We start from the raw sequence: 15,404 nt of genomic DNA, 5'->3' as shown, positions 1-15,404 counted from the left end.
TTCTGCAGCAGGTGAGGTGTGTAATGATGTTCTGCAGCAGCTGAGGTGTATTATGATATTCTGCAGTAGCTGAGGTTGTGTACTATGATGTTCTGCAGCAGCTGAGGTGTGTAATGATGTTCTGCAGCAGCTGAGGTGTATTATGATGTTCTGCTGCAGCTGAGGTGTATTATGAGGTTCTGCAGCAGCTGAGGTGTATTATGAGATTCTGCAGCAGCTGAGGTGTATTATAAGGTTCTGCAGCAGCTGAGGTGTACTATGATGTTCTGCAGCAGATGAGATGTGTGTTATGATGTTCTGCAGCAGCTCAGGTCTATTATGATGTTCTGCAGCAGCTGGGGTGTATTATGAGGTTCTGCAGCAGCTGAGCTGTGTTATGATGTTCTGCAGCAGCTGAGGTGTTCTATGATGTTCTACAGCAACTGAGGAGTATTATGAGGTTCTGCAGCAGCTGAGGTGTGTTATGATGTTCTGCAGCAGCTGAGGTGTTCTATGATGTTCTGCAGCAGCTCAGGTGTATTATGAGGTTCTTCAGCAGCTGAGGTGTATTATGATGTTCTGCAGCAGCTGAGGTGTACTATGATGTTCTGCAGCAGCTGAGGTGTATTATGATGTTCTACAGCAGCTGAGGTGTATTATGAGGTTCTGCAGCAGCTGAGGTGTATTATGAGGTTCTGCAGCAGCTGAGGTGTGTGCTATGATGTTCTGCAGCAGCTGAGGTGTATTATGAGGTTCTGCAGCAGGTGAGGTGTGTAATGATGTTCTGCAGCAGCTGAGGTGTATTATGATATTCTGCAGTAGCTGAGGTTGTGTACTATGATGTTCTGCAGCAGCTGAGGTGTGTAATGATGTTCTGTAGCAGCTGAGGTATATTATGATGTTCTGCAGCAGCTGAGGTGTATTATGATGTTCTGCAGCAGCTGAGGTGTGTTATGAGGTTCTGCAGCAGCTGAGGTGTATTATGAGGTTCTGCAGCAGCTGAGGTGTGTTATGATGTTCTGCAGCAGCTGCGGTGTATTATGAGGTTCTGCAGCAGCTGAGGTGTATTATGAGGTTCTGCAGCAGCTGAGGTGTATTATGATGTTCTGCGGCAGCTGAGGTGTGTGCTATGATGTTCTGCAGCAGCTGAGGTGTATTATGAGGTTCTGCAGCAGCTGAGGTGTGTAATGATGTTCTGCAGCAGCTGAGGTGTATTATGATATTCTGCAGTAGCTGAGGTTGTGTACTATGATGTTCTGCAGCAGCTGAGGTGTGTAATGATGTTCTGCAGCAGCTGAGGTGTATTATGATGTTCTGCTGCAGCTGAGGTGTATTATGAGGTTCTTCAGCAGCTGAGGTATATTATGAGATTCTGCAGCAGCTGAGGTGTATTATAAGGTTCTGCAGCAGCTGAGGTGTACTATGATGTTCTGCAGCAGATGAGATGTGTGTTATGATGTTCTGCAGCAGCTCAGGTCTATTATGATGTTCTGCAGCAGCTGGGGTGTATTATGAGGTTCTGCAGCAGCTGAGCTGTGTTATGATGTTCTGCAGCAGCTGATGTGTTCTATGATGTTCTACAGCAGCTGAGGAGTATTATGAGTTTCTGCAGCAGCTGAGGTGTGTTATGATGTTCTGCAGCAGCTGAGGTGTTCTATGATGTTCTGCAGCAGCTCAGGTGTATTATGATGTTCTGCAGCAGCTGAGGTATATTATGAGGTTCTGCAGCAACTGAGGTGTACTATGATGTTCTGCAGCAGCTGAGGTGTGTAATGATGTTCTGCAGCAGCTGAGGTGTATTATGATGCTCTCCAGAAGCTGAGGTGTATTATGATGTTCTGCAGCAGCTGAGGTGTATTATGAGGTTCTGCAGCAGCTGAGGTGTATTATGAGGTTCTGCAGCAGCTGAGGTGTGTGCTATGATGTTCTGCAGCAGCTGAGGTGTGTTATGAGGTTCTGCAGCAGCTGAGGTGTATTATGAGGTTCTGCAGCAGCTGAGGTGTGTTATGATGTTTTGCAGCAGCTGAGGTGTATTATGAGGTTCTGCAGCAGCTGAGGTGTATTATGAGGTTCTGCAGCAGCTGAGGTGTACTATGATGTTCTACAGCAGATGAGATGTGTGTTATGATGTTCTGCAGCAGCTGAGGTGTGTTATGAGGTTCTGCATCAGCTGAGGTGTATTATAAGGTTCTGCAGCAGCTGAGGTGTTCTATGATGTTCTGCAGTAGCTGAGGTGTATTATGAGGTTCTGCAGCAGCTGAGGTGTATTTGATGTTCTGCAGCAGCTAAGGTGTATTATGATGTTCTGCAGCAGCTGAGGTGTATTATGAGGTTCTGCAGCAGCTGAGGTATGTTATGATGTTCTGCAGCAGCTGAGGTGTATTATGAGGTTCTGCAGCAGCTGAGGTGTATTATGATGTTCTGTAGCAGCTGTGGTGTATTATGAGGTTCTGCAGCAGCTGAGGTGTATTATGAGGTTCTGCAGCAGCTGAGGTGTATTTGATGTTCTGCAGCAGCTAAGGTGTATTATGATGTTCTGCAGCAGCTGAGGTGTATTATGAGGTTCGGCAGCAGCTGAGGTGTATTATGAGGTTCGGCAGCAGCTGAGGTGTGTTATGATGTTCTGCAGCAGCTCAGGTCTATTATGAGGTTCTGCAGCAGCTCAGGTCTATTATGAGGTTCTGCAGCAGCTGATTCTGCAGGAGGAGATGAGCGGCGCCTGTGCAGTGCCGCTTATCTCTTTCTAATCCCCGGCTCTGATATCCGGGTGAGATGTTTGCACACATATTATTTACAGACATGTCAATAACAAATCTCCCCGGAGGAGGAATCTGATAATAAAACATCTTAATGTCATGGAGCTTCTGCCTCCCAACATAGAAGAAGCCAAAGACATGTGAAAGTCACGGTGAGAGCGGCTCATCCCCGTCCGTAGGTTTCCGCGCACACATGACATTTGATCACGATGACTTAATGCCTCAATAATTTCGGATAGAGAAGCCTGAAGTTTACTGACATTTCATGCTCTCCATAATGGAGCACCTCCCGGAGAACCGCGGGGCATATTGATATCCGGCAGCCCCCTCCGTAATGCATAATCAATTGTGAGGAAGCCGGAGATGTGCGAGTCCCTAGCCCAGGCCAGCGAGCCACGTGAGCCACAATTAATTTGTCACCCAGCACCGTCCACAGTAATTCCGCAAATGAAATGCATAGAATGAGGCCGCACGCTATCTCCTCCGATTCATCAGCACCGGCTCACAGTTCAAACTGCGGCAATTCTAGGAAATTGAGACTCTATTAAAAAAGTATGTGAATCCTTCCAAAGCGATTAGAGAAAACTCGAGAATAAACCCAATTCTGCCATTAAAGGGAAAAAAAAACCTTCCCTGATATTCTCATTATAACCTATTTCCAAAAAAAGCAGAAATAGAAACTGAGATTCATGAGATAGAAGAAATGGAAAGGCGGAATATTTATGGATGAAATTACCCGGAGGACTGGATACATTGCGGGTGTAAAATTAGATCTGGATATTAAAGGAGCACTCAGCTCATGCAAGGTGCGAGGGAGTGGATAAAGACACAGGAAAACCAGGACAGGTGACCACTTTACCTTTCTGCAAATGTCCTCTAATTTCTCAATGTATACAATGTTGCACCATGTTATAAAAACACCTTCCACAGGCTGCATCGAATTCACATCACAACCACCAGGCGGGCACATATAGACACATAGAGAATCAATATCTCCCAACAGAGTATCGTGAAATCATGGTTTTATTTCAAAGCTTGTTATCTCACGTCACTCATTTTGGTAAGAGAGGGGAAAGGTAAGCTATATCAGCCTGATAACAAATACAGTGCAACAGATGTAGCAGAGCCTGGTTGTCATAAAACACAATGTTATAAAGGGTTTACCCATTACACACCCTGACCAAGGAAGAATGGATTATTGGTGCTATTAACTACACCCCAGACTAAAGGTAAACCTGCTACAGGAACTTAAAGGAGTCATTTTCTTTAGGTCAATTTTTATCAAACACATGAGAATGATAGATAAATAGATACAATAGACAGATCGATACAGTAGACAGGGATAGAAAGATAGATAGATAATGGATAGAGTTATAGATGGGTAGAGGGATGGATAGATAGATAGATAGATAGATAGATAGATAGATAGATAGATAGATAGATAGATAGATAGATAGATAGATAGATAGATGTATGGGCACTAAACCGGCACATTTGCACATTTTCAAAGCCTGATGTGGATGTTACAAAATATTTGCTGGAGCCGTAGCTGAATTAATTGAGGGTTGTAATTTCTGCAATGGGGTCACTTTTGGGGCTTTTCTGCTGTTCTGGCTCCGCAAATGTCGCCTGGAAACTATTCTAGCAAAATATGTGCTCCAAAAGCCAAATAGCGCTCCTTCCTTCCTTCCTTCTCAGCCCTGACGTGTGGCCTAACAGTAGTTTCTGATGACATATGGGGCATCACTGCGCTCGGGAGAAATTACGCAATAAAATTTGGGGTCCAGTTTCACCTATTAACCCTTGTGTACCTGAAAAATTTGAAGCAAATGCAAAAATTCCATATTTACCACTAAAATGTGATATTTCCAAGTCCTAATGTTATAAAATTCTGTGAGGCACGTATGGATTCAAAATACTCTATACAATACCCAATTCCTTAGGCAGTGGCGTTTCCAATATGGGGTCACCTGGGGGGTTTCTGCTCTTCTGGCTCCTCAGGGGCTCGGCTAATGGAGCTCACAATCTATTCAAATGGAATCTGCATTCTAAAAGTCAAGTATCCGACCCTGCCGTGTTCTCAAACAGTAGTGTACAACCACATATGGAGTACTGCCATGTTCGGTAAAAAATTGCATAACAAATTATGGGGTCCGTTTTCTCCTTTTACCCCTTGTGTAAATTACAAATTTGGTACGGACACATTTTTTGTTTTCACATCTAAATGTTATAAAGTTTTGTGAATCACTTATAGGTTAAAAATTCTCAGTACACCCATAGATTAATTCTTTGAGGGGGTCTAGTTTCTAAAATGGGGTCACTTGTGGAGGTTTTCTGCTGTTTTGGGACACCAGGGGCTCTCCAAATGTAACATGGCATTCACAATATACAGTGGGTACGGAAAGTATTCAGACCCCTTTAAATTTTTCACTCTTTGTTTCATTGCAGCCATTTGGTAAATTCTAAAAAGTTAATTTTTTTCTCATTAAAGTACACTCTGCACCCCATCTTGACTGAAAAAAAACAGAAATGTAGAAAATTTTGCAAATTTATTAAAAAAGAAAAACTGAAATATCACATGGTCATAAGTATTCAGACCCTTTGCTCAGCATTGAGTAGAAGCCCCCTTTTGAGCTAGTACAGCCATGAGTCTTCTTGGGAATGATGCAACAAGTTTTTCACACTTGGATTTGGGGATCCTCTGGCATTCTTCCTTGCAGATCCTCTCCAGTTCCGTCAGGCTGGATGGTGAACGTTGGTGGACAGCCATTTTCAGGTCTCTCCAGAGATGCTCAATTGGGTTTAGATCAGGGCTCGGGCTGGGCCAGTCAAGAATGGTCACATAGTTGTTCTGAAGCCACTCCTTTGTTATTTTAGCTGTGTGCTTAGGGTCATTGTCTTGTTGGAAGGTGAACCTTCGGCCAAGTCTGAGGTCCAGAGCACTCTGGAAGAGGTTTTCATCCAGGATATCTTTGTACTTGGCCACATTCATGTTTCCTTCAAATGTAACAAGTCGTCCTATCCCTGCAGCTGAAAAACACCCCCATAGCATGATGCTGCCACCACCATGTTTCACTGTTGGGATTGTATTGGGCAGGTGATGAGCAGTGCCTGGTTTTCTCCACACATGCCGCTTACAATTATCACCAAAAGGTTCTATCTTCGTCTCATCAGACCAGAGAATCTTATTTCTCATAGTCTGGGAGTCCTTCATGTGTTTTTGAGCAAACTCTATGCGGGCTTTCATATGTCTTGCACTGAGGAGAGACTTCTATCGGGCCACTCTGCCATAAAGGCCCGACTGGTGGAGGGCTGCAGTGATAGTTGACTTTGTGGAAATTTCTCCCATCTCCCTACTGCATCTCTGGAGCTCAGCCACAGTGATCTTGGGGTTCTTCTTTACCTCTGTCACCCAGGCTCTTCTCCCACGATTGCTCAGTTTGGCTGGACGGCCAGGTCTAGGAAGACTTCTGGTGGTCCCAAACTTCTTCCATTTAAGGATTATGGTGGCCACTGTGCTCTTAGGAACCTTGAGTACTGAAGAAATTCTTTTGTAACCTTGGCCAGATCTGTGCCTTGCCACAATTCTGTCTCTGAGCTCCTTGGGCACTTCCTTTGAGCTCTTGATTCTCATTTGGTCTGACATGCACTGTGAGGTCTTATATAGACAGGTGTGTGCCTTTCCAAATCAAGTCCTATCAGTTTAATTAAACACAGCTGAACTACAATGAAGTAGTAGAACGATCTCAAGGAGGATCACAAGGAAATGGACAGCATGTGACCTAAATATGAGTGTCTGAGGAAAGGGTCTGAATACTTATGACCATGTGATATTTCAGTTTTTCTTTTTTAATAAATTTGCAAAAATTTCTACATTTCTGTTTTTTTTCAGTCAAGATGGGGTGCAGAGTGTACTTTAATGAGGAAAAAAAATAACTTTTTAGAATTTACCAAATGGCTACAATGAAACAAAGAGTGAAAAATTTAAAGGGGTCTGAATACTTTCCGTACCCACTGTATTTCAGACAAATTTATGCTCCAAAAATCAAATAGCTCTCTTTCCTTTCCGAGCCCTGCCATGTGCCACAAACAGTGGTTTTTGACCACATATGGGTTATCTTTGTGTTTTGAAGAAATTGCATAACAAATTATGGGGTCAATTTTATCCTATTATTCATTGTGAAAATTACAAATTTGGGGCTAAAATAACATTTTGGCAGAAAAAACTTAATTTTCGTTTTCACATCCACATTTTAAGTTCTGTGAAGCACCTACAGGTTCAACAAGCTCAACACCCCCTAGATGAATTCTTTATGGGTCTAGTTTCCAAAATGGGGTAATTTTTGGGAGTTTCTGCTGTTTTGGTACCTCGAGGGCTCTGCAAATAAGACATGGAGTCTGCAATCTATTCAACCAAATTTACATTCCAAATACCAAATGTCGCTTCTTCCTTTCTGAGCCCTGCTATGTGTCCAAATAGAACTTTTTGGCTACATGTGGGGTATACCCGCGCTCAGAAGAAAGTGGGTAACAAACTTTGCTGTCCACTTTTCCTGTTACCTCTTGCAAAAGTGAACAATTTGGGGCTAAAGCAACATTTAGGTGAAAAAAAAGATTTTTTTTAATAAGATGATTTAATGCTATAAAATTTTGTGTAGTACCTGTGGGTTCAAAATGGTTACTATACCCCTGGATAAAATCCTTGAGTTTCCAAAATTGGGTCACTTGTGGGGGATTTCTGCTGTTTAGGCACCTTTGGGTCCGTGTAAATGCAACATTGTGCCCACAATCTATGACAGCCAAATTTGTGTTCGTCCAAAGACGTTTGTGACTACATGTGGGGTATCAGCTAACACAGAAGAAACTGAGTAACAAATTGTGAGATCCATTTTTTTATGCTATTCCTTGTAAAAGCGAAAAAATTGGGGATAAAGCAACATTTGAGAGTAAAAATTACAATTTATTTTTTTTCATTCGACTTTACATTAATTTCTGTGTAGCACTTGAAGGGTTAAAAAATTTCCTGGCAGCAGTTTTAAAGTATTTGAGGGGTGCTGTTTTTAAAATGTTATCACTTTTGGGGAGTTTCCAATATATAGGCTCCTCAAAGTCCATTTCAATCTGAATAGGTCCCTAAAGAAACATGTTTTGTAAATTTCTTGAAAAAAAATTGAAATTGCTACTACATTTTTAACCCTTCTAACATTCTAACAAAATAAAATGGAGTTTGAAAAATGATGCAGATGTAAAGCAGACATATGGGAAATATTATTTATTAATTATATTGTACAGTATGATTAACTTACTTAGGATATAAAGATTGAAAGTTTGAAAATTGTGTCATTTTCAAACTTTTCGATAAAATTCAGAAATTTTCACAAATAAACATGAAACAAATTGACCTAAATTTACCACCAACGTAAAGTATAATGTGTCGCGAAAAAACAATCTCAGAATCACTGGGATACATTAAAGCGTTCCAGAGTTATCACCACATGAAGTGACACTGGTCAGATTTAAAAATTTGCCTGGTCAGGAAGATGAAAATTGGCTCGGTCACTAAGGGGTCAAAGGGGTTGTCTGGTATAACAAACCTATTGTTTCAATTGCCTATTAGAGAATTATGAGTCAGACCCTCCTCATGGACAAAATTTATTACATCTTTATCTTCGGAGGACCCAATGTTTACTAAACAGTTTATTCATTTTAGTGTGTAATGCCTCATTTCACCTGCAGGGGAGCTGCTGGGAAATGTAACATAGTAACATAGTTTTTAAGGTTGAAGGAAGACTAAGTCCATATAGTTCAACCCATAGCCTAACATGTTGATCCAGAGGAAGGCAAAAAAACCCATGTGGCAAACACTAAGCTCCACACTGGGGAAAAAAATTCCTTCCCGACTCCATACGACAATCAGACTAGTTCCCTGGATCAACGCCCTATCAAGGAATCTAGTATATATAACCTGTAATATTATACTTTTCAAGAAAGGCATCCATGCCTTTTATTTCCTCTGCCCAAGTGCATTACCTTACATTTATCCCCATTAAAGCTCATTTGCCATTTGTCAGCCCAAGCTTCTAGTTTACATAGATCCTCCTGCAATATAAAATTGTCCTCCTCTGTATTGATTACCCTGCAGAGTTTAGTGTCATCTGCAAATATTGAAATATTACACTGTATGCCCCCTACAAGGTCATTAATAAATATGTTAAAAAGAAGGGGGCCCAATACTGACCCCTGTGGTACCCCACTGTTAACTCAGACCCTGTCTGAGTGTTTTCCTTTAATAAACACCCTTTGTTTCCTATCACTGAGCCAATTCTTAACCCACACACATATATTTTCTCCTATCCCCATTGTTGTCATTTTATGTATTAACCTTTTGTGTGGAACCGTATCAAAAGCTTTTGAAAAGTCCATATACACAACATCCACTGCATTTCCTTGGTCCAGTCCAGAACTTGCCTCCTCATAAAAACTGATCAGATTAGTTTGACAGGAACGGTCCCTCGTAAACCCATGTTGATATTGGGTCATGAGGTTATTCTTCTTCAGATACTCTAGTATAGCATCTCTTAGGAAACCCTCCAGGATTTTACCCACAGTAGAGGTTAAGCTTACTGGCCTATAATTTTCAAGTTCCGTTTTTGTCCCCTTTTTGAATATTGGCACCACATTTGCTATACGCCAGTCCTGTGGTACAGACCCTGTTATTATGGAATCCTTAACGATTAAAAATAATGGTCTATCTATGACGTTACTTAATTCCTGCAGTACTCGCGTGTGTATCCCATCCGGGCCCGGGGATGTAATCCTTTGTTTCTAAAAAGATCTCAAGTAAATCGTAAGATCAGTTTTGGGGTCTGAAGTATGAACATTTGTCCTAGGGCACAGTTGCGGCTGTGGGTCATTGTCTATGCTCGATATGTAAACAGCTATGTAAGATGAATGACAAGGTGTAAATGTCAATGATGGGAAAACCCTTTATGGCAGGTAAGTACGATTACTAGTAGTCTTATGGAAATTCAAAGGGTACATGTATATCCCTGAGATATTATAAATGACTAACTCAGATCCGCTACATCTATTATTCATCATCATCATGCCATAATGCAAAACATAACAAAACAACCAAACAATACAACTTCATGCATGTACTGTAATAGGAGGAACTTAACATAAATACTACAGAAAAAAACAAAGTTTATGAAAAAGTAAAATCACAAACTGCTCTCCCTGCTTGGTAGATCTAGGACATAACGGTCACCACCAGACCGGTGGGAAGTCGCACTACAGAGTCAGTATATGCAAATGATTTTTATTGGGACGTTTGGCTTCACACACTGAGCGAGAAATATTTAAAGAGACATATTCTGGACCAATGTTCCCACATTTATGTCAAAAGTTTACTGTAAGTATCAAATCATCAGTCAGGACTCCGCACTGACCCTGAGTATCGTACTGCTGCCCAGTAGATAGGCCAAATATAGGGGCTCTCTGGTGCCACCTAGTGGTCACAACTGAGATAGCAGCTCCTGGGATTTACTATAGATGATATATACAGGCACAGGATAAAGACTAAAGAGAATGATATTAATGTATATGATATATCAATGATTGATAGATTACATAGATGATAAATATGGGACAGATAGATAGATGAGAGATAGATAGATAATAGATACGTATAGGACATATAAATACGAGATAGATAGATAGATAGATAATAGATAGATAGATAGATAGATGGATAGATAGATAATAGATAGATAGATACTAGATTGATTGATATATAACAGATGATAGGTAATAGATAGATGATAGACATATGATAGATAGATAGATAGATGATAGATAGATAGAGAAAATATAGATAGATAGATAGATATAGATATGAGATAGATAGATAGATATGGGATAGATAGATAGATAGATAGATAGATAGATAGATAGATAGATATGGGATAGATAGATAGATAATAGATAGATATATAGATAGATAGATAGATAATAGATAGATATATAGATAGATAGATAGATAGATAGATAATAGATAGATATATAGATAGATAGATAGATATGGGATAGATAGATGATAGATAGATAGATAGATAGATGATAAGTAGATAGATAGATAGATAGATATGGGATAGATAGATAGATAGATAGATGATAAGTAGATAGATAGATAGATAGATGATAAGTAGATAGATAGATATGGGATAGATAGATGATATATAGATAGATAGATAGATAGATGATATATAGATAGATAGATAGATAGATAGATAGATAGATAGATGATATATAGATAGATAGACTGATTACACTTTTGCAAGGATGTTTGCACACTTAAGTGTAATTTTGCTTTTTGAAACAAGTTGAAAGTCTTTGTGATCCATGACTTGAACAGATATTCTGCAGATGTATCACTGTATCACATATAGCCCTTTAGGATAAATCACAGAAGGTAATGACGAGTCCTGGAATGTTAATCCGGACTATATCGTCCTGTCCTGACCATAGGAGCCTGTGATGTGATTGTGTGGTGCTGACTGGGTTAAATATTCCTATTATTTCTCCTCTCTGCCATTTATTAACCAATAACAGAGCAGAAAATCTTTGACGCTGTAATGTCACCCTGTCGTAGCGTCGCCGACACACATATATTTATATGTGAATATTTATGTAATATTCACCCATTTTGCTGGGAAATTCCCAGGGATGTCAGCGGTGGACGCCTCCACTTTCCAGCCAATGAATTAATGAATGCAGTAATTATGAATTAATTGAGATTGTGTTCTCAGTTCCAATATGTAACGTTTCCCTGATTAATGACATATATTATGGATATTTCTCAGTAAGCAGAGTTAGTCTGCATTTAACACTTTCTACTACTGTCACCCCACTCACATTTAAAGGGAAACTCCGGTTGGAGTGTCTTTACATTGGAATTGTGTTTCCTGCCAGTAAAGAGTAAAGTTATACAATTTTCTAATATATTTTCGGTATCAATTCTTTATGGATTGCAAGATATTTGCTTGCTGTCATTTAATATTCAATGTGCCCAATACTTGTATCTCCATGACGGTTTCTATTGTATGACAGCAAACAGAGATCTTAGAATCTATGAAAAAGGATGCAGAAAGTACATTGGAAAATTCTATAACTTTTTTTTTTTACAAATAAACTTTTATTTGCGTACTGTCCCTTTAAAGTAATGGGATGTCTGAATATCATCTCATTCTAGGATTCTGATTATAGTTTTAGAGGAAAAAAATCTCTTATTGATCCTCAGGCGCCTCTTTATGCAGCCTGTTTTTATTTGCCTACTGGACTGAGTGGCATCAAACTTTGTTACTACCCCCTAATCATACAACAGGCACAAAATAGCATTTGCATGCAGCTGTGAATATATGCTGAGAGTCGTAGTTATGCAAAAGTGATGCATAGATCACTATTTTAAAGCATTTGCAATAATAACGTGATCTTAAAGAATTACAATTTCCTAAAATAATATTTAAAGGGGCAGCTGCACTTTTTCTTAAAGTCATTCAATTACTTAAAGTAACAAGTCTGATGACTTCCTACTAAGTTGGAACTTGCAAGACATGGGATCTTGGTGCTGGGTGCCAACGTGCGCCACTCTGCACCCTAACTTAACTTCTTCAGAACTGCAAGGGGATGGGGGGTCTGGATTTTACACCCATAGCAAAGATGTTGAAATGCACTTATATTGCTGCCATCAACAAGAAAAACCAGTATTTTATTAAGGGGTTCCTTTGATATATTATGCCCCAATACCCAAACCTTTACTTCTTTCCTCACCTCCACCTAGCACTGGAAAATATATTGACCACATGGTGCCATGTTGATTTATATCAGTATTTGCCCAATCTCCCATCCTAGGCTAGTGATCTAATGTAATAATAAATAAATGATCCATTTTATAGAAGTTAGATGTAGCAGAGCTGTATGAGTCATATACCTCTACGGATGTAGCATTCTGTGCGCAATCGGAATATTTTGTAAAATAAAAATCGCAAATATTACATTGTGATGTCAAATGACAGACTCAGCTCGGCTATATGTATAAAAAAAAAAAAAAAGTTTAAAACTCTTTCCAGACCCGCGCGTAAAATAAGAAGTGACTCAGTGAGACACCATTGATGTGTAGTGTTTATATAGCAGCTTACTCTTAATGTGGAGCTTGTGTAGTAAATATCTTTAAGGAGGACCTGCGGTAAAGGAGAAGTGGCTTTCAGATTGCCACTTGGAATGTGCAAACGCGGGTACAATTAGTTATAAGTGGTCACATTACAACTAAACCGCATGCAAACAAAACCACAGTCTTATGATGGGAAGCTTAGTCTAGACCAGGGCGAAAGTTTAAGTATAAACTGTTGCAATCCACACGGAATGACGAACCGTATAGAAAACTACTAATATACCACATATTTATTAATAAGTTCCGCTCCGCTGGATATTTGACGCTTTATTTAGGCAGAAAGTTTGCCATTTTTTAGGATCACTTTGACAGTTATTGCAAAAGTGATGTAAAATGTTAAAAAAAGCAAATAAATACAACGTATATTTCACTTTATAGTGCAATACAAAGTATCTTTCACCAGGATCATGTGACCGCGGACGTCAATGGGGCACAAACCGGCGTCAAATGCAGCAGTTCCAATGCACAGCGTCACTTTGTAACAGTCTGGAATCATTATTTACAGTCAAGTCGTTACATTCTATTTACAAGCAATAATATTTATGAAAGTGTAACAATGGTTAACCCCTTTCTGAAAAATGTCTAAAATAGAAGAAATCTGAAAATTCAGGTTAATCCTAGGTTATCTGGAAGACGCTGTAGGCCACTGTAAGTCTGTATAGTAGTAAATGTGTAGTATACACTTGTTTTTGCAAATGCCCACCCTAGTCTATGGGCAGGGGTAAAGTATAGGACAAAAGTTCTTTCTCTTCATAGCAGGATAAGTCCATATGTGATAAAATCTGTGCATTTAAAGTCATGTTAGTGTCTATTAATAATGATCCAGGTACCTTACTTGCAAGTTTCAATGCAGATCAATACAGCAGTAATATCAATGTATATTGATCACTGAACAGAGAGTGTCTTGACAGACAGCAAGCTCCCTCGTCCAGATCAGGTTTAGTCAGAGGGTATATATATATGTGTGTATATATATATATATATATATATATATATATATATATATATACATATATATATATATCCTTTTGTTTGAGGATACCATGATTTTAGGCTACTTTCGATCAACATGGCACCGAGATGCCAACATTCCAGGTATAATTGAAGGATCAAGAACAATTACAGCTATACCCATCAATACCAATTTTCAGCTTCCATAACTAAAGACAACTTTTTTGGGGGATTCAGCACTCATGAGAATCATCAATACAATAACGATATAACACATATAACACAGCAAATAGGTAAAAGTATTAAATGGTGGCGTTACCGGTAAGGTGGTCCCAGTCTTATGGAGAGGCCCCCTGAAAACTCCTTTAATACTACGAAAGTGCCCATTGCTTAGATGAGTGGAGCTAATGACAAGGTAGTAGCACGCCATACGTTCCGCAGTCTCCCATATGTGGGTATATAGGGCATATAGGTGCCAGGTTAGACTAGAAGTGCAGGAAGCCCTTTAAATCCAATGCTCAGATTATTGACTGAAGGGAGTCAGCCATGGGCAGGATCAAGCTAGGGAAACCCTTTCTCATGTGTGGATGGTGATGATGTGAGGAGGCTTCACACTTTCCCCCAGGGCAGTGCACAATATTGCTAATCCTAGTGGCACAATCCAAAAAAATCTAAGTGACAGATCAAGGCTTCAGCTGTCACCCATGAGGAGGAGATGATGATGATGATGATGATGCTGCTGCTGCTTCCTCCCTGCTTGCAATGTGGTCCCAGCACATCCAGTTATCTTGGGCAAAGTGTCCTGCTGCTGCTGCAAGCAATCAGTCCATCCAGGAGATGCACACAGGCACTTCTATCTTCTGGAATTTCAATGCAAAATCCCTTCTTTCTCTCCAAAAAATCTACATAAAGCCCAATCCTCCAGCCTCCAGCAGCAGCAGCAGCAGCAGCAGCATTCAGCAGCAGTCCTGGTGTAGGAGCAGCAGCAGCAGAGATGGGCTTTGCACATCCAGAGCTAGAGGAGGAGATGCATCATTTTAATCCTGTGCCCATAGAATGCCACTCATTCGCTGTGTTAACTTTCAGTGTGTCTGCATGGTGCCATCTACTCTGTGTCTCTGTGTCGCTATGCTGGGGCTTTGTGACTGGCTCCATCCTCCACCCCCACCTCTTCTCTGCTTCTGTCTCTGCCTCTCTGCTACCTGCCAGCTCCAGCCCTTGCTCAGTATTAAGCAGTAGGCAGAAACAGCAACAGCAGCATCCCAGCTGGCTATTGCATTGATCAATTCAGCCCTAAATAGCATATAAAAGAATAAGAACCTGGGATCAATCCACAGAAAGGAACAGAGATTATTTTTTTTGCTTTTAACACACTGCAGTGAATGAGTGTACAATAATTATATATATATTTTTTTTATATATATATATATTTTACTACAAGCAAGAAAAAAAAATGCTAAAATGGAATAATAAGGATAATAGCAATA

At 40.0% G+C, this 15,404-nt stretch overlaps 1 protein-coding gene across 1 annotated transcript in view; it reads right to left on the bottom strand.

Moving 5' to 3' along the window:
* The window catches only part of ZNF804B (zinc finger protein 804B), a 633,228-nt gene extending 618,085 nt beyond the window's left edge, over positions 1-15,143 (bottom strand). Inside the window, exon 1 of the mRNA XM_073677411.1 lies at positions 14,237-15,143. Within this exon, the coding sequence (XP_073533512.1) occupies positions 14,237-14,347 (111 nt within the window). The 5' untranslated portion in view covers positions 14,348-15,143. The remainder of the gene's footprint in view (positions 1-14,236) is intronic.
* Between the last annotated feature and the right edge of the window lie 261 nt (positions 15,144-15,404).

This window comes from Phyllobates terribilis, unplaced genomic scaffold (genome assembly GCF_046119375.1).
Source record: "Phyllobates terribilis strain yellow unplaced genomic scaffold, ASM4611937v1 Scaffold_4__5_contigs__length_816908805, whole genome shotgun sequence".
Classification (NCBI taxonomy): Eukaryota; Metazoa; Chordata; class Amphibia; order Anura; family Dendrobatidae; genus Phyllobates; species Phyllobates terribilis.
This window is presented reverse-complemented; position numbering and strand designations above follow the sequence as displayed.